The following is a 21117-nucleotide window of genomic DNA, read 5'->3' as shown; positions in this document are numbered from 1 at the left end:
CTAGGGATATTGTGGCAGCAGTTGTTGCTGCTCCTGTTCCTCCTCTTCTTCATGTCACTGGATTTGTGCATCCAGTTGTAAAGTTGCTGGGATCACTGGGGCTGCACTGCTGATCCATGGGACTGAGCTGATGGGACCAGGGCGAGAGCTATGGAAACAAAGATGAAGACATAAGTATGAATGCTAGGAAGTATACATGTACTGTTTGGCATAAGATGCACACTTTGCATCATTGTGAGTATCTTATACCAAAATATGTGGACTTCTGTAGCAGAATTTAAATTTACAGGTGAGGTAAACTTACTGGCTCCGGCTCGCGTTGTGTCCATGGCCTCGTCCATCCTCTCAAACACATCCAGTCACAGTTGTTCAATTAGTGCTGCTCCATGGGGGTCAAGACTATGGGGCAAGGGGCTCCTCCTCCTGTCTTTTGCAGGCAGAGGAGCCCCTTGTGGGGTCAGCATTAGAAGGTTTATGAGGAGAAGCTGAAGGATTTGAATATGTATACCCTGGAAGCGAGGAGGAGATATGATACTTGAAAGGTTTTAATAATGCACATACGTTAAACCTTTTCTGTTGGAAAGAAATCAGTAGAACAAGGGGTCATGAAATGAAACTCCAGGGAGGACAACTAAGAACCAACATCAGGAAATATTTTTTCATGGAGAGGGTTGTGGATGCCTGGAATACCCTTCCAATGCCCTTCCAATGCCTGGGTAACATCAAGCTAGGTTGAGAGAACATTGTACAAATCTCATCATTGTCTGAGTTTCTTCACTCCGAAGGACATCAGATCTTCACAAGAGTGCATTGTTCTGTTCGTACATCTCACTCTGCATGTAAAAGTGGCTCCTAACCCCTACACTATAACCTAAACCTCACATCGAGTGGGCCTCCTATAGTATCATTAATAGCTGCTTACTATGATGGCCCTCCATCTCAGGCCCTTCCCCAGCCCAAAACAGAATTTGTGAAAAAATTACAAATTGTGTTTTAGGCATATTGCATGACATTGCACAGCCTAACGCTATTGAAAAATCTGTAGTTATTTTCAGTGTTAAAACTGTGTGATATCTTGCGTTATGGCTTTGTGAAGCCAGCCCACTTTTACAAAATTCCCACCTCCAACTCTTCCCATTTTAAAAATTTGCATTGCACTATGCGTTATGATGCTTTTCGCATGTGTTAAGGTTTTTTCATATGCAAAAATGCCTTAACGCATGCGAAAACGCCATAATGCTAGTTGATAAATGACCCTGTATGACAGCCAACCTATCCCTCCTGTGCACCATCCCTTGAAGACTCATCCTCAGTGCTAGAGAATAATCCATCACTGGAGAACAGGTACATGCTACAGGATAACTTCCTGCTACACCAGGGTAATGATCTCTGAACAAGTGACCTTGTTTTTCCAATGCAGCACAGGTGCTACTGGACTGGAGTTGGGATTTGTTTACTATTTGTTGTGTCTGTGGAACCTTCAGCTGAGGTGAGATTGGCTCTACCTACAAGGAAGAGCCCTGCAGGTTTTCACTGTCAGCAGGTGGACCCCAGCAAAGCAGAGATCATTCAGAAACTTATCCTATACCAGTCCACGTTCCCCTCGAATTAAGCCTTTGGGTGCTGGGGCCAGCAAGACATAGGTGAGGGTCTCTGCTAAGATATGATCCAAGGCCAGGCTAGAGTCATAGCCAGGCAGTGATCAGTTGTGTTGATGGTCCAGGCAAAGGTCAAAGGCAGGCAGTGAACAGGTATATTCAAAGTCCAAGCAAGGGTCAAAGTCAGGCAGCAAACAGGGATATACAGAGTCCAAACAAGGGTCAAACTAGGAATCCATCCAAGGAAGGGAAGAGGGACACATAGGACTGACACAGGCTGTGAGGCAAAGCAGGGACCGGCTGGGTAGACAAAGACTAGAACAGGCTGGGCAGATGAAGATTTGAACAGACTGAATAGCAGCACACACTGTGCAAGGTAGTTGTACCTGTTGCTGAGACAAGTTGCATCAGGAGAGCTACCCTTATATAGGGCAATGCTGGTGATGTCATCATTAGGGACCATGAGGACTTTCCTGCCATGGTTCCTTTAAATGGGCAGAGGTTGTGTGTGCATGTGTGTTCCTAAGGAGAGACACGGTGCATTGAAGCTGGTTGTGTCCTGCCACATGGAGTTCAGTGGTGTGATGGCAGCGTTTCAGCGTGTCAGGAGGCAGCGCAGCAGGCCCGGCTGCAAAGGTAAGGGTGGCGGGTCAGGGGAGCAACCCGCAGACCACCAAATGCACACTATGTTCCTGAAGGTTTCCTCTATAGACCTTGCTGTCTGCCTCAGATCCTTCAGTTCTGCTACTCTAGCCTCCAGAGATTGGACTTGTTCTCTGACAGCCAGGAGCTCTTTGCACCAGGTGCACACATAAACCACTCACCAACTGGTAGATGTAGCACTCAGTGCAAAGAACTGGAAGGCATCCATCTCGCTGCTGGACTCCTGACTGCATCTTCAAATTAACTCATCATTCCTACTTAATTTAGGTTGCTATCAGAATGGGAATGTATAAATCAGAGTCCTTTAAATGTAGGTGATGCATTTAATGTTAATTTGGCAATGACCTGCAAGAGGACAATTACTCTGTTTGATAAATGCTAAGTCACTCCCTCATTCTAGACAAATCCCTTATTCATGTTTGATTTGGAAATGACTCTTGTTCTCTTATATGGGATAAGAATTTATAAATCAAAGAATGTGTTTAGGGGTGAGTAGGAGGGAAAGAAATACACTAAGAAAGAAATTACCTACCTCCCCAGTCTTCTTTTTTAATCAAGGCACACACACAAACACTAAAAAAGATAATTGCCTACCTCCCTAGTCTTATTCTCTTATTCATGGCAAACACATAGACACTAAAAGAGAAATGTCCTACTTCCCTAGTTATCTATGGTAACTGAATATAACCTGTTTTGAAGTAATGGTCCATTCACAAAAAAGGTGGAATATAAAAATAAATAAATGATGCTATAAACTAGTGAAAATGACTAAATATGAATAGATTTTATTTAAAAAATATTATCTACTTTGAAGTTCCTAAAAGCAGAATATAAATCAAATAAAAATAAAAATATAATGTGAGTTTGGTGGTACCAATGTATTTTAGAGTTCAATTACAGGCTATTTATTCAGAGAACAATTTCCAAAAGCTTTTTACCTATATAAATGCCTACATACTTGGGTGAAAGGGCTATTTAACAACTGCTCTCCGTGAATGTGGATAAAAGTACGTGCGTGCGTTGTTCCACAAAACATGTACTTTTACCTGTGTTCTCATGAGGGTTTTCCCAGAACAGGTTTAGATTTCGTGAGGCAACAAGGCATGTAGTTTTATATTTTCAAAACTATGAATGTTGTTTTGCCTGGAAAAAGTCTCCAAAGAAAAAGCTGGTACAAAATCTCTATGGATTCTTTTTCTTTAGGTAGTTCTCAATAATTTCTCTTTGATAATCAGGGCAAATTCCTTGCTTAAAAATACTCACAGATTTGTCATCTGCCAGGACACATTTTGAATATTGTCCCATACCATTTCCAAGAACTAAAGCAATCTTGACATTTTGCTCAATATCTTACAAGCTGACATTAAAATCATTTAATCCATAACTGTGTGTCATACCTACTGCTATTTAAATAATGCAAAGATGGTAACTTTCAAACCAGTGCACATGTACACAAACCGACTTCGTACCCAAATACATGGCTATTATATGACATATGCGCGTATATGCTCGCATGTTATAAATAGCCTGGCAGCGCACATATGAGTGCCAAGTTTTAAGTGGGTGCACACATAGGTACGCATATCCCTCTTCCACCACATAAATCAGGGAATTTTAAAAGGGGTGCGTGCCAATGCCATTCCCAGTTTTACCAGTTCATCCCCAGTTCACCCAGTTAAGGGATAGGTCCTCCAAACTGCCTGGTTTTATAGCATACCCTCCCTCCCTCCCAGTTAGCCCGAACCCTTAAAACCCCATAGATCTGCCTAGTTTTCTTTAAATTTTAATTTACATGGCATCCACAGCAGAAGTAAAGTTATGCAGTAGGGGGCTGCGGAGTGTGTCGGGTTGTGCAAGTACTTACATGCACATCTTAGATTCACGTCCCAAAACACTCATGCCCCACCCAGACCACACCCAACCCCACCCCTTATTGAAAACTTTCTAGATGTGCACACTGCAGCAGATACGAGCAGATGTCTCCGGCTTTTAAAATCTGCTCAGCGCGCACAAGCCTGACTTTTTTACACATCCCCTAATTAATGCAGGCATCAAGCTTTTAAAATTCACTTTTAAGCGTGTATTGGTTCAATACTATACTGAAACAACAATAGGTAACAAATTACTAGCATGTGATAAAAAGTAAAGGATTACTTTATGTAGAATTTAACATTTCACTTTTGTCAAATTAATTAATTTACTTGTTCAATTCTAGATGTCCTACCCCTGGGTGTGATGGCTCTGGACATATTACTGGAAATTATGCTTCACATAGAAGGTATGGAAAGAAGCTTATTTCCTGTTGTCTTCCCTGTTAATGTTTGCTATTTATCAAATATATAATGCTTTAATATACTGTATCTATATTTAATAAAATCATAAATAAAACTATATTTATGAACATCTGCTGTATATGAGTAATAAAGAGGCAAATACTCCAGTGTCTTGCATGTATTATACTTAAAATTTAGTTTAGATCTAAAAGTAATACATTCTGATAAACTACCTTGTTATTTAAATACTGTTTTCACAAATAAAAGGGTGTGTCCTGTTCCTAACATGAATGAATGCTAAGAAATACTGCAGCAAAAAGAAATCAAAATGAGGAAACTAAGCAGGAATGGAGAAGGAAAAAAAGAATGTATAAACCAACAAGCTAACAGGCCGATTCAGTAAAGTCCGCGGGAGAGCGGACGAATGCCCGCTCTCGCAGCGCGCACACCGGCCCCTTGCCGGTGCGCGCGATGCAGTATTCAAATTAGGTGGTGCAGTAAAAACAGGGAAAAGGAGGCGTTAGGGACACTAGCGCGTCCCTAGCGCCTCCTTTTTGACAGGAGCAGCGGCTGTCAGCGGGTTTGACAGCCTACGCTCCATTTTGCCGGCGTCAGTTCTCGAGCTCGCTGAGAGCCACGGGCTCGGAAACCGGACTCCGGAAAAATTAAGCGTCCGGTTTTCGGTCCGACAGCCGCGGGCCAAATTCAAATTTATTTATTTTTTTTACTTTTTTTACTCTTCGGGACCTCCAACTTAATATCGCTATGATATTAAGTCAAAGGGTGCACAGAAAAGCAGTTTTTACTAGGGATGTGAATCGTTTTTTGACGATTTAAAATATCGTCCGATATATTTTAAATCGTCAAAAATCGTTAGAGCCGCGATACAATAACAATTCCCCCAATTTATCGTTAAAAAATCGTAAATCGGGGGAAGGGGGAGGGCAGGAAAACCGGCACACTAAAACAACCCTAAAACCCACCCCGACCCTTTAAAATAAATCCCCCACCCACCCAAACCCCCCCAAAATGCCTTAAATTACCTGGGGTCCAGAGGAAGGGTCCCGGTGTGATCTTTTACTCTCGGACCTCCGTGCGTTGTAGAAATGGCGCCGGCGCTACCTTTGACCTGTCATATGACAGGTCAAAGGTAGCGCCGGCGCCATTTTGTTTTTTTGTCCCCCGACGTCAGGAGCGTAGGAGATCACTCCCGGACCCCCGCTGGACCCCCAGAGACTTTTGGCCAGCTTGGGGGGGCCTCCTGACCCCCACAAGACTTGCCAAAAGTCCAGCGGGGGTCCGGGAGTGATCTCCTACTGCGAATCGTTTTTCCGTACGGAAAAATGATTCGACTGCAGGAGGTCGTTCCGGACCCCCGCTGCATCCCCAGGGACTTTTGGCCAGCTTGGGGGGGCCTCCTGACCCCCACAAGACTTGCCAAAAGTCCAGTGGGGGTCCGGAATGACCTCCTGCAGTCGAATCATTTTCCGTACGGAAAAACGATTCGCGGTAGGAGATCGCTCCCGGACCCCCGCTGGACTTTTGGCAAGTCTTGTGGGGGTCAGGAGGCCCCCCCAAGCTGTCGAAAAGTCCCTGGGGGTCCAGCGGGGGTCCGGGAGCGATCTCCTATGCTCCTGACGTCGGGGGACAAAAAAACAAAATGGCGCCGGCGCTACCTTTGACCTGTCATATGACAGGTCAAAGGTAGCGCTGGCGCCATTTCTACAACGCACGGAGGTCCGAGAGTAAAAGATCACACCGGGACCCTTCCTCTGGACCCCAGGTAATTTAAGGCATTTTGGGGGGGTTCGGGAGGGTGGGGGATTTAATTTAAAGGGTCGGGGTGGGTTTTAGGGTTGTTTTAGTGTGCCTACCATCTTCCCCTGTACTTCCTGGAACATCACTGAACTGGAGACTCCCAGCTGTGTGGGACTCCCATGGGAGGAGCCAATTCTGGGCATAAGAAGTGGCATCCTGCACTTTAAGTAGAGGAGGGAGTCCTACCATTTTCCCCTGCACTTTCTGGAACATTGTTGAACCAGAGGCCCCAGCAATGAGCAATGCCCATCGGAGGAGCCAACTCCAGGCATAAGAAATTGCATCCTGCACTTTGAGTGGAAGAGGGAGATCTTCCATTCTCCCCTGCACTTCCTGGAACATCCTTAAACTGGATACCCCCAGCTGTGAGCACACCCATTGGAGGAGCCAACTCTGGTCATAAGAAGTGGCGCCCTGCACTTTGAGTGGAGGAGGGGGACTGCCCATCTTCCCCTGTGCTTCCTGGAACATTATTAAACTGGAGACCCCCAGCTGTGAGCAACACCCATGGGAAGAGCCAACTCTGGATATAAGAACTGGAGCCCTGCGGTGCACTGCCACTGGCACAAAGTTCATTTCATTTCATTTATTAAAATTTATTTATCGCTTAACACTTACGGCCTAAGCAATGTACAAAAAAATAAAACAATCACAATAATAACATATAAATAAAATAAAACATATTAAAACATATTTAGTGCATGACAAAATCACAATATCAGAGAAGACACATTTCATGGGAGGATCAATATTGATGTTCTTATCCAAACACTTGTTTTAGCAAAAAACTTTTCAGGAGGAGTCAGAACTTCTTTGTGCATTCAGACATTGTGAGTTCCTTTGATAAAGTGTTCCAAAGTATAGGCGCTGCCACCAAACAGGCAGATTCCCTTGTTGCTGTGGGGTGAGCAAGTCTGACTGTAGGATCATCAAGCAATCCTTGTTGAGAGGATCTCAATTGATGAGATGTTTTGTATATTTTTAGTAGAGCATTAGACCAGGGTTAAGAGCTTGAATTAATTAGCTTGAATATTGTCATCCCAATTTTAAAAACAATTCACTGTTGCAATGGCAACCAATGCAAACTGTTAAACACCGGGGTAATATGTTCATGCCGCTTAGTCCTAGTGATCAATTGCGCAGCAGGGTTTAGCAAAAGCTGCAAAAGATGTAACAATTTTAACAGAAGACTCAAATATAGACCGCTACAGTAGTGAATGAGAGGAAAAATAGATGCTTGGACAATCATACGGAAATCATAGTTATATAACAGATGTCTTAATCCTGCAAGCACACGTACATTAAAAATCCCAGATTTGATTATGGCTTTAATTTGGGGCTGGAAGGAGAGCAAAGAGTAAATCAAACCCCTAAGCTTTTAATTGGGGCTTTACTCAGAAAACTTAGATTATCAATCAGAATAGATTCCTGGTGAAAAGAAGAATGTGGTCTTTGAATCAGTAAAAACTTGGTTTTGGACATATTAAGTGATAATTTATTTTGATGTAACCATTATTTGATTGAGGACATACAAATGTGAAGATGTTCCAGGGTTTCACTCCAAGTCGGATGCAATAAAAAAGAAATTTGCCCGTCATCAGCATACATTTTTCACCCGTCATCAACGCTAGCAAGAAATTTTTTGATTAGTGCTAAATAGATGTTAAATAATACTGCCGATAAGGCAGAATCTTAAGGGACACCAGATTTTAACATACATCATTGTGAAAATTTGTTGCTGAATTTCACCTATTGTGAACAGTTACTAAGATATGCTGATAACCAATTCAAAACATTCCCTGAGATATCACATTCTTGCAGTTGATACCAGAGAATATCATGATTGATGGTATCAAAAGGTGAAGAAATATCTAATGAAACAAGCAGGACTTGATGCCCGCCATCCAAGCCTCTTCTGATGGTATCCATTAAGGATAAGAGAAAAAGTTCAGTACTCATAGAATGCTTAAATCCAAATTGATGAGGATCTAATATTTCCTTTTCCTCTATAACCTCTGACAATTGTTGTACAATAAGACTTTCAATGACTTTGGAAATGAAAGGCAAAGAAGAAATAGGCCTGTAATTAATTGGATCAGAGGAATCTAAACCAGGTTTCTACAGAAGTGGTCTTACTACTGCTTTTCTTAGACTATTGGGGAATAAACTTGTTTGAAGAGATTTGTTGACTAGAGGTGTCAATGAAGGAGTAATGATATCCTTGGCAATCTTAAAGAGAACAATTGTTAAATTATTGGAAGAACAAAAAACATTGTTCATTGAAGAGATAATCTGCACTACTTCAAGCTGAGAAACATCAGAGAATGATGACCAGATTGAACAAGGTGAAGAAAGAGAACCATTATACCATATAGGAACATCAGCAAAGATAAGACTGAGATTTTCAATTTTCAGAGAGAAAAATGTCAGTAAAGCTTCTGCAGATGGCACGTTGGTAGGAGATGATGAGACTTTTGAATTACATATGAGATTCTTGGCTAATTGGAAAAGTACCTTAGGGTCATAACCGATGTGTTTAATTTTTTGGCCTCTAGTATTTTCGATTGGTATTCAGATAAAAGGAGTCTAAAGTTGGCCGCACCTTTAGATGAAGGAGGCTTCTTTCACATACATTCACTTTTCCTAAGGGACTTTCTAAGCAAGATAAGAGCAGGAGTAAGCCAGGGCTGAGCTTTCTTATTGGTCCTAGTTAGAGGTCTAAGAGGAGTGATGGAATCAATCACTAAAGTAACTGAATCCATCCACCAAGAGATCAAATCATCTGGTAAAACCTTCAATAAACTGAGAACTGTCAATATGACCTCAGTGTATTTGAGGTTTAGATAATTTAGAGGCATCAAAATCATTAGGCCATGAAATAGAAAACTAATTAGGGAATGGTCCGACCATGGAGCTTCTTTAATGGACATTGTATCAGAACTGTACTGTTTACAAGAATCATTAACAAAGGAGATCAAGGGAGAAACTCTGCTGATGGATGGGGCTGCAAACTAACTGAGAGCACCCTAATGAGGAAAGAATATCTAGAAACAAGGTACAGTAACTTGGTTGAAAAACAGAATTAAATGGCAAATTAAAATCACCCACTATAATCATGAAATTTGTTTTTGCCAAAAGTAGCTGTTCCAAGAAAGATGATAAATTACTTTGTAATAGTTTTGGAGGACTATATGTAAGGCAAATGGAAAAACAAGAGGTATAAAGAACCAATGTCTTACACAGTTAATCTCTGCTAATATTCTCAAATTTGGGATTCCATCTTTCTTTATAAATTATCAGCAAACCTCCCCTGCTACCCTTTTTTCTAGGTTGAGAAAAATAATTGGTAGGGCAAATTTGGTTGAGAGTGATGGCATCTGAGGCAAGTAACCAGTTCTCAGTTAAAAAGAAAAATCTGGTTGTTCCAATTGAATTAAGTCATAAACTAACTGGAATTTTTTCTTGATGGCATGAATATAGAGCAACATGATCTTAGCATCAATATAAGCAGGTACTGAAGGTTTAACAGAAGATGCAATATCGATCAGACAAGATGGCCTATGGGTCATGCAGGGTTGTTTAATATTAATAAGATCACGACATCTACCCTGACCTATGATCACTGGAATAGAGCAATTTACAGTTTTGGAAATGTTCATAGACAAATGCACAGGATCCAGTGCCTTATCGGCACTTGTCGCACACGAAGGAGTAAACAAAGGAGCTCCTTTGTCACACTCCTTTGTGCGCATGACAAGGTGCATGTTCCTCTGGCACACAGCACCTCCAGCTTTACTCGCTGGCTTTTCACCCCTCCTATCCACAAAGATGAAGTCAGCAGGGGGGGTGGGGGAGGGAGGTGTGGCGAGAGACCAGAGCTCTTGATGGAGCTGGCTTCAGTGGGAACATCAGGATGCCTTCCTTGACTCTCTCAATGGGGCCAGATGTTGGAGAATGGCCCATTAGTCCAGAGAGAGGAGAGGAAACAGCAGCGATGAGTCCTTTTCTTGCATTGCTCATGGCTTTTCACCCCCCCCCCCCCACACACACACACACACACACACTCACAGATGAAGTCAGCAGGGGGGTGCGTGGCAAGAGACCAGAGCTGTCAATGATGCCGGCTTGAGTGGGAACATCAGGATGTCTTCCTTAACTCTCTCAATGGGGCCAGATGCTGTAGAACATCTCGTTAGACTAAAGAATTATTCCAAATTACAAGGTATAGAGGAGAATGACCCATTAGTCTGGAGAGAGGAGGGCACCCTTTTTTTTCTCAATTTTCACAGGATTTTTGTATTTCACTCTCAGAGAGCAGCTCAGCTCCATTTATTATGTATAACTATGGTCAAGAGAAGAGGCCAGGTTCATTCTTCAGGGCCCACCCCTTGCACTTCCCAGTCAACTATTCCTCATGTTTCTTCAGCTATGGAGCAGTCACACTCAGGTATATCACTCATTGCAGATCCTGGGTTGAAAGCAGCACCAGGTCAGTCAGAATTGGAAACTACCTTGAGTCCTGATGATCACTTACCTCCTCCTTTATTATCAACAATAAAGAACAGTATTGGTTCCATATCTGATGTGGGAGTCTCTGATGCCCTCTCAACAGCATCCTGAAGATTCATGGACATCTTGCTTGACAGAACCTACTGTTATTACTCTTGAGGATGTGTGGAAAGCAATTAGAGATTATTAGAAAAAATTGTAAGTAGAAGACTTGAAGATATTAATATTTCTGTTGATCTGGCTAAAGGCCAATTAGCTGTAGTTCAATCTAAAACATTTGAACATGTTGCCAAAATTCTGGCTTTGGAACTTTAGAAATCATCCTTTCAGGATTTTAAAATAGCTGCTGTAAAGGACAGTGCTCTGATCCATCGACACTTGGAATTGTTTGAGAATAGATCTCGTTTACGTAATTTGCATATTTTAAATTTTCATAAGACCCATCTTATCTCTCCTGCAGAGCTGTTTAAGAGGAATGTCTTCAACTTTTGATTAAGGCAGGGGTGGGCAATTCCGGTCCTCGAGGGCTGCAAACCAGTCGGGTTTTCAGTATATCCTTAATGAGAGAGACCTGCATACACACTGCCTCAGTTGTATGCAAATCTATTTCATGCATATTCATTAGGGGTATCCTGAAAACCCGACTGGTTTGCAGCCCACAAACCTCTTGGAACTGTCATCTGAAGAGATACAGGAAAGAGCCACCTTACTGATTTCATGCTTCTCTGAAATAGAAAAGAACCTAATTTTGAGGTTATTTTTCTGTAATCGTAAATATTCTTTCATGGGTCATAAAGTATGGATTTTTCCTGATGTATGTAAACGAACAGGTTAGGAGAAAAGCTTTTCTTCAATTTAGAGATACTATTTTAATAATTGGGGTAGGCTCTTTTCTCTTCGTTACCCAGCTACATGCAATGTTCTTTCAGGTCAAAATTATACCTTTTTTGAACCTAGCCAGTTGAAAGCCTTGCTTGACAATAGAGTTGTAAATCCTCCAACAAATACTCCTTATGTTAAGTGGTTAGAAGACCAAATTAAATTTTAAATAGCTCTTTGAACAATGTTTTTCTCTTTGCATTTTCTTGATTGTATCTGCCTCCTGATCAACCTTATGTATTGTAGACTAGATTTTGGATTACCTGTTGTATAATTTCTTGATTTTTCCTGTCTTTAATATGTTTCTGACATTAATTCCTATTCCGTATTTTTGCTTGTGTTTGATTTACGGAAGATTATAAATAAAGAGTTAAAAAAATATATGGATCATTGATGCAAACTATTCAGATTTTCATTAAAGTACATTCTTTGACTATACCACAAATGAACTCCAACTTTGTTTTCATTTATATAACAATATATTCACCTCACTTTTTACTTCTTGGATTTCCATATGTGAGATTGCTTTATTCACCTTCCACTTGGGGGTTAGCGAAAGACCCTGACTTCAGCCGATATTTTGGTATACTCCTGAATCAGGGGGAAAAAATTAGAGAAACCTTATCTTACAGCATGTTTCAAATAAGACACTCACACACCACCTTTCTGCAATTTTTAATGCAAAACTACTAAGGATATGTATTTATTTTGAACAAATGCCAATAATACGACCAAGGCCATTTTTTGGTTTGTTCTGAATGCAACGAACCAAAAATAGCATTTTTGGAAAAACACAACAGGCCTCCGGCAGCCCTGGCAGGGATTCCCATGGCAAAAATCTGGCCTAGCACTGGACTTACTACAAGTGAGCTTGGCTCCAAGGCCTGCCCTGAGCCAGCCTGATGTGAGGTCTAACCAGCACCATGGCCTGCCCAGAGCTGGCATGATTCTGAGGCCTACCCAGCACAGAAGCCAATCCTGAGCTAGCATAGTGCTAAGGCCAGTCTGGAGTTGCTCTCTCCCTCTCCCCCCATTATAATTGCTAGGGTGGGGAACTACAACCCCTGTCTCTATTTATCCCTTTCCCAGATCCTCCAAAATAGGCAGAAGTACTGCTCAGTTGCTCCCGCCAGATTCATAATGCTTTAAAAATGTTGCTGTCTGCCTGGTGGATGGCACTACAGTGACAGAATTTCTGTGACTTCCTCCCATATGGTTGTCACTATTTTACTATACAATTCTACATAGTACAGATGTGCTGGATAGGCCTTGGTGCCAGGTTGTTTCCAATCCTGGCAGGTCCCGGCTCCAGGCTAGATTTTTGGACTTAGAAGTCTCTGCCAGGGCCACCAGAGGAGTGTGTTGGGATTTTTTATTTAGTTCTTGTTTGTTTTAAGGATTGGTTTTTTTTACAATTATTGTTTTCAATTTGGCAAATGAACCAATCCAAAGAAAACATTTAATAAACTGAAAGAAATAATACACTCCTCCCAAAATGAAGAAACAAACCAAAATAAAAAATGAGTGCAGAGTCCTAAAATTTTCTATTTATATATTTGCTGATTTTAACAGAAGGACAGTAACATTCAAACTGGCACGCGGGCGCACATTGGCATGTGTATGTCGGACCAGATGCAGCCAGAGATGCAGCCGTTTTATAACATATACCGTATTTTTTGCACTATAAGACGCACCTGACCATAAGACGCACCTAGGATTTAAAGGAGAAAAATAAGAAAAAAAATATTCTGAACCAAATAGTGTACTAAAATATTTAATAAAATATAACAGAATAATATTTCAACAATGTAAAGTGAACAGCAGTATTAAGAACCATCATGACTGTCATTAACAAATGAGGAGAGATTTTAACATTCATATACTCTTCTAGTTGTCTGGGAACCCCAAAAACTCATCATCACTAGTGTCAGAATTTAGGAAGCTCAGTTGCTCACAATCACTGGTATCACTGTCTTCGCTATCTTCTTATATGATATCATCTTCAGTGCCATCTAAGGCATTGCTAATGCCACATTTTTTGAATGACCGTACAACGGTTTCATCCTTCACTGACTGCCATGATGTTTTCACCCATTCACAAACTTGAGTGATAGTGGGCCTCTTCATTCGTCCAGTAGGTGTCAGATCATGATTACCAGCAGCCATCCATTTGTTCCACTCTTCTCGCATAAAGACTTTAAAAGGTTTGTTGATGGAAACATCGAGAGGTTGCAACTGGCTGGTAAGACCCCCAGGAATTACAGCTAGATGAGTCTTCACTTCTTTAAAGTGCTTTTTTGTAGTTTCACTAATATGTGCTCTAAACTGGTCAAGCACTAATAGGGCAGGTTTTGTCAGAAGCCCTCCAGGATGTTTGGACCATACTTTTTCAACCCATACTCTCATTCCATTTTCATCCATACTCTCATTCCATTTTCGTCCATCCTCATAGGATCGCTTCTTTTGGCATGTTTTTCCTTTTGAAAATTAACATCGGTGGCAGTTTGGGGCCGTCTGCACAGCAGGACAACACAACCGTGTAATGGGTTTTCTCATGTCCTGAGATTTTCATGGTTATGGTTTTGGCACCTTTCAGATCAACAGTCCTGTTGGATGGCACATCAAAGGTTAGCGGGACTTCATCCATATTCCCAATTGGCCAATTTCAAAATCATTTTTCTTCCTAGCATCAATTACAAATTTGTGAAAAGACACAATCTTTGATTCGTATTCTTCTGGCATTTTTTGCGCAATTCTAGTTTTGATGCGCATATCAAGGCCACTTCGCCTCATAAATCTGAAGCACCACGATGGTGATCCAGTAAAATCCTGAATGCCTTTCTCTACAGCAATGCGTTTGGCTTCATATATTATCATTTTTGTAGAGACTGAGAAGCCATTATTCCTGTGACGTGTGATCCATTCGTTCATGTCCATTTCTAACTGTGGCCACTTTGCAGCATGCCCACGAAAAGTGTGCTTACTTTTATCTGCTTTTTCACAGCTGATCCTCCTGTTTCCTCCACTCCCTTATCATTTTTTCAGTTGGAAGTGGCCCAAAATGTTTCTCCGCTGCTCTGTTTCCATGTTCCTTAGCATATTTTACTACCTCCAGTTTAAAAGGAATTTCATATGCTTGCCTTTTCTGCTTTGACATCTTTGTACATACGGTATATAGCATGAGACTGTGGTATTTTTCTGCAAGAAAACACAGTAATGAAAGAAAGATCAGCCTGGGGATTTTCTGCTCAGGCCAGCCCAGGAGATACCCCATGGTCTGCTGAGCTCAGCTCTGTCGTGGCCACTCTTGGCAGACCACGTGACCAGAGCGACTGGTCCACCGGGAGATGCCCAATCCCCCAATAGGCCAATCCGCCCCTGACTTTATGTCTCTCATCCAATCCCCTTCTCCAATCCATCCACAGTTTGGAAGGATTACGGTGTCTGTCTAAATCACGGAAGAGGAGATCCATGTCTGAAGAGCTGCTGGGATAATCAGTTTCCCATATTTACCAGTATTTCTGGGGAGCCAAAAGGAGGAAGAGGCAAAAGAGGTACCACAGGAACTGTCAGTGCTAATTTTTGAGTATTCTGTTGGACTGTATTTCTGTTTTTCTGGAAGTTTTCAGAAAGAGATGTGTTAATTTTTGAAATTCTATCTTTTTTTTCAATAAAGTTTTGTGATTGGAATAAACCAGTGTGTGAGGAGTGTTTCTTGTGTCCCTAGAATCTGGAGTGATACGGTAATTCTCTCACCCCCACAGAGAATTCTATTGGCGCCATACTGAGCTTTGTAGGGGCTCAGCAGCACCCAAAATTGTGCCCCTTTTCAAGGGGAAAGCCAACAAAGGGGTTTACAAATATGAAAATCCCTCTCTCACCTGCCAAGAATCTCCCTCTCTCTCATTCCCCATCACCAATGTAGCAGTTCCTCCCCCCCCATCCCCCGCTTACCAGCAGTGGCTCCAGGCTCTTTGCCTTTTGTCCCTCCTTCATAAGATTGCCTGCATGTGCCTTTACTCTGTTTCCCGCACTCTGTAGCTCTTCCACGGGGGTGGGGGTGGGGAGGATGAGGAGGCAGGATCTGAAACCTCTACGGTGGGCATCGGCTCCGTTTTCGGGCGGGGGACAGACGGTGAACGTTTTTTAAATTTTAATGCCTGATTTGGTCCATCCCCTGCCTGAAAACGGAGCCGGTTTGCGGCAAAACTGAGGTTTTTTATTTTTTTAAATGCACTTGCATTCCTGACGACTTGATCTTTCCTTTATGAGGAATTTATACATTCATATGATCACTCATAGGTAGATCTAAGTGGTGTTGAAGGATTAGTATGTGATGAACTGAAAATTTTTTTGATTTTCATCCAGAGTCCTTTAGTATCTAAAAATTAAGAAACAGTACCTCTCCCTGGATTTATATTAGGAAGAATTACAGTGTTTGTCGCTGGATATTCTTTATTTTATTTTTCACACCGGCTCCGTTTTCGAGCGGGGGATGGGCCAAATCAGGCATTAAAATTTTAAAAAAGTTCACCGTCCGTCCCCCGCCCGAAAACGGAGCCAGTCTGTGGCAAAACTGAGGTTTTGTTTTTTTTTTAATGCCCGGTTTGATTGGCCATCCCTTGCCCGAAAATGGAGCCAGTTTGAGGAGGAGACAGGATCTGACTTCTATGGCGGGCATCGGCTCTGTTTTTGGGTGGGGGACGGGCACGCAGTGCGGCCTACCAAATTGGGGATTAAAATTTTAAAAAAAAGCTCACTGGCGGACAACTGTGAGCTTTATTTTTTAATTTTAATGCCCAATTTGGTAGGCCGCGCTTCGCGACCATCCCCCGCCCAAAAACAGAGCCGGTTTGTGGAGAAACTTGAGGGTTTTTTATTTTAATGTCCCGCCCATCCCCCGCCCGAAAACAGCTGTGTTGGGGCGAAACTGAGCTTTTTAAAAAAAAATTTAATGCCCAGTTCTGGTAGGCTGTCCCCCGCTCGGAAATGGAGCTGGTTTGCAGCGAAATAGTGAGCTTTTATTTTAATTCTCTAACCGCCAAGGGAGAGGTTTCTTGAGGTCTGTTACGCTACATTCGCTCCATAAGACGCACATTTTCCCCCCACTTTTAGGGGAAAAAAAGTGCATCTTATGGAGTGAAAAATACAGTATATGCATGCATTTTATAAAATAGTCTGGCCGCACGCACATATGCACCAAATTTTAAGTGGGCGGGTAAATCCTGCTTCCATCGCGTTAATTGGGGGATTTTAAAAGGGTTGCATGCCGATGCCATTGACAGTTCTACCAGTTCTACCTGCTCTCCCATTTAAGAGATAGGTCCTCCAAACCCCCTTAGTTGAATAGCCTTCACTCCTCACCCCAATTAGCACTGACTAGTTCATCCTGCAGATCTGCCTATTTTTCTTTATTTTTTAACTTAATCATCCATAGCAGAAGTAAAGTTATGTGGTATGGGACCTCAGCGCATGCTGGGTCACTTAAGTATTTATGTGCACATCTCTCTGGTTCATGCCTGAAATGTCCACCCCCCACCCCCTTTTTGAAATCTTTGGAGACATGCGCACTGCGGGAGATACGCGCTTATCAGTGCAGCTTTTAAAATTCACTCGGCGCGCATGGGCATCCCCTAATTCATATGCATGCCAGGCTTTTAAAATTCACCTTATTGGTAATAATAAAACAATATTGAATGTGCAAATGTTTGGATAACTTTTCAGTTAATTCATTACTACTATTCATAAAAAGTTGTTAAGAAGGACCAAAAGTTGATAGACTCATTTGGCCTTCAATAAATCAGGTGAGTACAATTCCACAGTTAATTTATAGTTCTGATGATAATCATAAGCAGCAAAAAGAGAGAACTCTTTGGTTTATGAATGTTAGTACACCCTGAGATACCCATACCATATCAGTTATATCAGGGATGGCGAACTCCAGTCCTCGAGGGCTGCAAACAGGCCACGTTTTCAGGGTATCCACCATGAATAGGAATGAGAAAGATCTGCATGCACTGCCTCTACTGGATGCAAATCTTTCTCATGCATGTTCATTGTGAATATACTGAAAACCTGGCCTGTTTGCAGCACTCGAGGACCGGAGTTCACCATCCCTGAGTTATAGGTTATGCCTACGGTTCTTCATCATATATTTATATATGATGACGAACCATAGGCATAACCTATAACTATAAATACATAGGCATAACCTATAACTATAAATACTCCTCAGTAGTTGAGGATAGAAGAGTAATTATAAGAGAACAAATAGACTAGACCAGAGAGATTTGCCATTTTCAGCACTAAAATGAAGACATATGTGTAAACCGCCTAGACGGATATATATTTATCCATTGTGCGGTATATAAAAACTTTTAAATAAATAAAATAAATAAATATGAATATAATCACTTCCTGATACCAGCAAATCATTAGGAATGATTATACTGTAAATATAACAAGTAGATAGGCACTTAACGGGGAAGCTAGAGAAGGAAAAATACTATGTTCTATGGCACATTTACATACAGGGAGGTGTATGGTGGCATATATGTGCATATATGGCTTCAAGCTAGTAATTTATATTTCTCTTTTATTAATTTCAGCTGTTATCCTTTTTATGAAATTATTGTATTTCTCTATTTTAATCCAATTGCAAACCATTTTGATGGCTTTGCCAATGTAACGTATAGAAAAACCAGTAAACTAAACTAAACTATAACCTGTGGGGTAGTTTCAAAACTTGCGCATGTGTGCACATGCGCAAGTTTTGAAACTTGAGCATGTGCACACTACCTGGCGCGTACACATGGACACGCAATTTTATAACATGTGCGCATGTTAAAAAATCAGGGGTCGGCGCGCACAAGGGGGTGCACATTTGTGCAACCTGCATGCGCCAAAGCCCACGGCCTTCCGCAGTTCCCTCCCAGTCCGCTCCAATTTAGGAGTGGCCTGGGAGGGAACTTCCCTACTCCCTATACTAACCTTCCTACCCCTTCCCCTAACCTTCCCACCCCCTAGCCCTATCCTAAACCCCCAAAGTCCTCGCCTTACCTGTTGCACCTGCTTCAAGAACCCTGCCGACACACGATCCGCTGGCACAGCGACAAATGGATGCTGTGCTGGGCGCCTCTAGCCCCGCCCTAGGACCGCCCCATCCCCCGGACCACCCCTTTAAGCAACTCCAGGACTTACACGCGTCCTGGGGGTTGACACGCATGGCCAGGCCTTCAAAAATAGGCCTGGCGCAAATAAGGCCATCTACGTGCGTAAAACCCTGGGTTTTACGCGCGTAGGTCTTTTAAAATCTATCCCTGTGTGTATGATATATGTGTGTATGATATACGTGTATAAAATATGTGCATCTGTATTCGGCAAAATACACATGTATATAGGCTTACACATGAAAACAAGCAATGCATTGAAAGAATGTACATCAATGCATTGAACACACATACTTTTCTTAGCTATTTAAATACATACACATGAATATTTTACATGTGAAAATAAATAGGACTAACATTACTTATTTACATAAGAACATGTGATTTGCCATACTGGGTCAGACAAATGGTCATCAAGCCCAATATTCTGTTTCCAACAGTGGCCAATCCAAGTCACAAGTACGTGGCAGGATTCCAGGGATAAACAGTGGATCTCCCCAAGTCTACCTTAATAATGGTTTATGGGTTTTTCTTACAGGAAATTGTCCAAATCTTTTTTAAATACAGCTACACTAACAGCTTTCACCCCATCCTTTGTCAAGCATTGAGTAAAAAAGAAGTCTATTTGTTTTAAATGTACTACTTAGTAACTTCATTGCATGCCCCTAATCTTTGTAGTTTTTGAAAGAGTAAACAAAATATTTGCGTTTTCTCATTCAATTCCACTCATTATTTTATAGACTTCTGTCATATCTCCCTTCAGCCTTCTTTTCTCCATGATGAAGAACCCTAACATCTTTAGCTTTTCCTCACATGAGAATCATTCTATCCTTTTTATCATTTTGGTCACTCTTCTCTGTACCTTTTCTAATTCTGCTAAATCTTTTTTGAGATGTGACCAGAACTGCACACAGAACTCAAGATGTGGTTCTACCATATTTTAAAATACACCGACTAACACATATAAATCGATGTATTTTAAAACATGATGCATCAAGGAAATTACCAGTTTTACCAATTAGTCCACCAGTTCACCCAGTCCTTCTCCAGGTTATTGAGACCCTCCTGGTTCTTCAGCCTGAACTCCCCCAATTTACCTAGACCTCCCACACAGCCAGTACTACACAATAAACATTTTAAAATCATTTATGCTAAATAATTAGCAGTTGTAAAATTACTCAAGCAAGATGTCAAATCTACATGCTTAAGTGTCTTTCAAAATAGCAACTTATGCATGGAAATATTGGCCCCGCCCTGGAACACTCCTTTTTTTAATGTTTAAATGTGTGCAAGAAAGTGAAAATGAGTGTGTATTTTGGACTTTTATAAAATATAGAATATATTTTTAAAAAAGCGAGGGCGTAGATTTGTTCGCGCAACCCGGCGTGAACAAATCTACGCCCAAGTTTATAACAAATGCGCGGAGCCATGCACATGTTATAAAATCCATGGTCAGCACGCGCAAAGGGGTGAACACTTGTGCACCTTCCGCGCACCGAGCCCTAGGGGAGCCCTGATGACTTTCCCCGTTCCCTCCGAGGCCGCTCCGAAATCGGAGCGACCTCGGAAGGAACTTTCCTTCTGCCCCACCTTCTCCTCCCTTCCCCTATCTAACCTGCCCCCCAGCCCTAACTAAAACACCCTCCTGACCTTTATCTCGAAAGTTATGCCTGCCTCCGGGCACGGTGGCTGTGCTGGAGGCCTCGGTCCTGGCCCTGCCCCCAGAACGCCCCTTTTTGCAAGCCCCAGGACATACGCGCGTCCCGGGGCTTGCGCGTGCTGCCGAGCCTATGCAAAATAGGCTCGACGCGTGCAGGGGCAGATTTTCTCAGGTTACGCTCATATGTTACACACGTAGCCTTTGAAAATCTGCCCCTTTGTGAATAGAAGCTACTTATGCACGTATATGCAAATTTTTATTGCATAACATTTTGAAAATTCACCGCAATGTCAGCATTTTTTCAAATCTGCCTAGGCTGTTGCAAAGTTTGTAGATATTTTTATTTGCAGGCTTTGCACCAGTTTTTAAAAGGAAATTATGAGCATACTTTCCCTTTGGAAACTGGCATGGGATAAATTTCCTTCACAGATTTGCATATACTTTTTCAGTGGGCACTTTGTGGAAATAATACGTACAGTTTTAAAAATGCAATTCTGCACATGTTGTTGCCTCCCTTGATGAAACCACCATGTGTACTTTGAGCCTTG

General features: G+C 41.8%; 1 protein-coding gene across 1 annotated transcript in view; it reads left to right on the top strand.

Moving 5' to 3' along the window:
• The window catches only part of MYT1L (myelin transcription factor 1 like), an 822727-nt gene that overhangs the window by 531082 nt on the left and 270528 nt on the right, over window positions 1-21117 (top strand). The window contains exon 16 of the mRNA XM_029597019.1: window positions 4477-4539. Within this exon, the coding sequence (XP_029452879.1) occupies window positions 4477-4539 (63 nt within the window). The remainder of the gene's footprint in view (window positions 1-4476; window positions 4540-21117) is intronic.

This window comes from Rhinatrema bivittatum, chromosome 3 (genome assembly GCF_901001135.1).
Source record: "Rhinatrema bivittatum chromosome 3, aRhiBiv1.1, whole genome shotgun sequence".
In the NCBI taxonomy this organism is placed as follows: Eukaryota; Metazoa; Chordata; class Amphibia; order Gymnophiona; family Rhinatrematidae; genus Rhinatrema; species Rhinatrema bivittatum.
The sequence above is the reverse complement of the archived record's forward strand: the minus strand, read 5'-3'. Positions and strand labels throughout refer to the sequence as shown.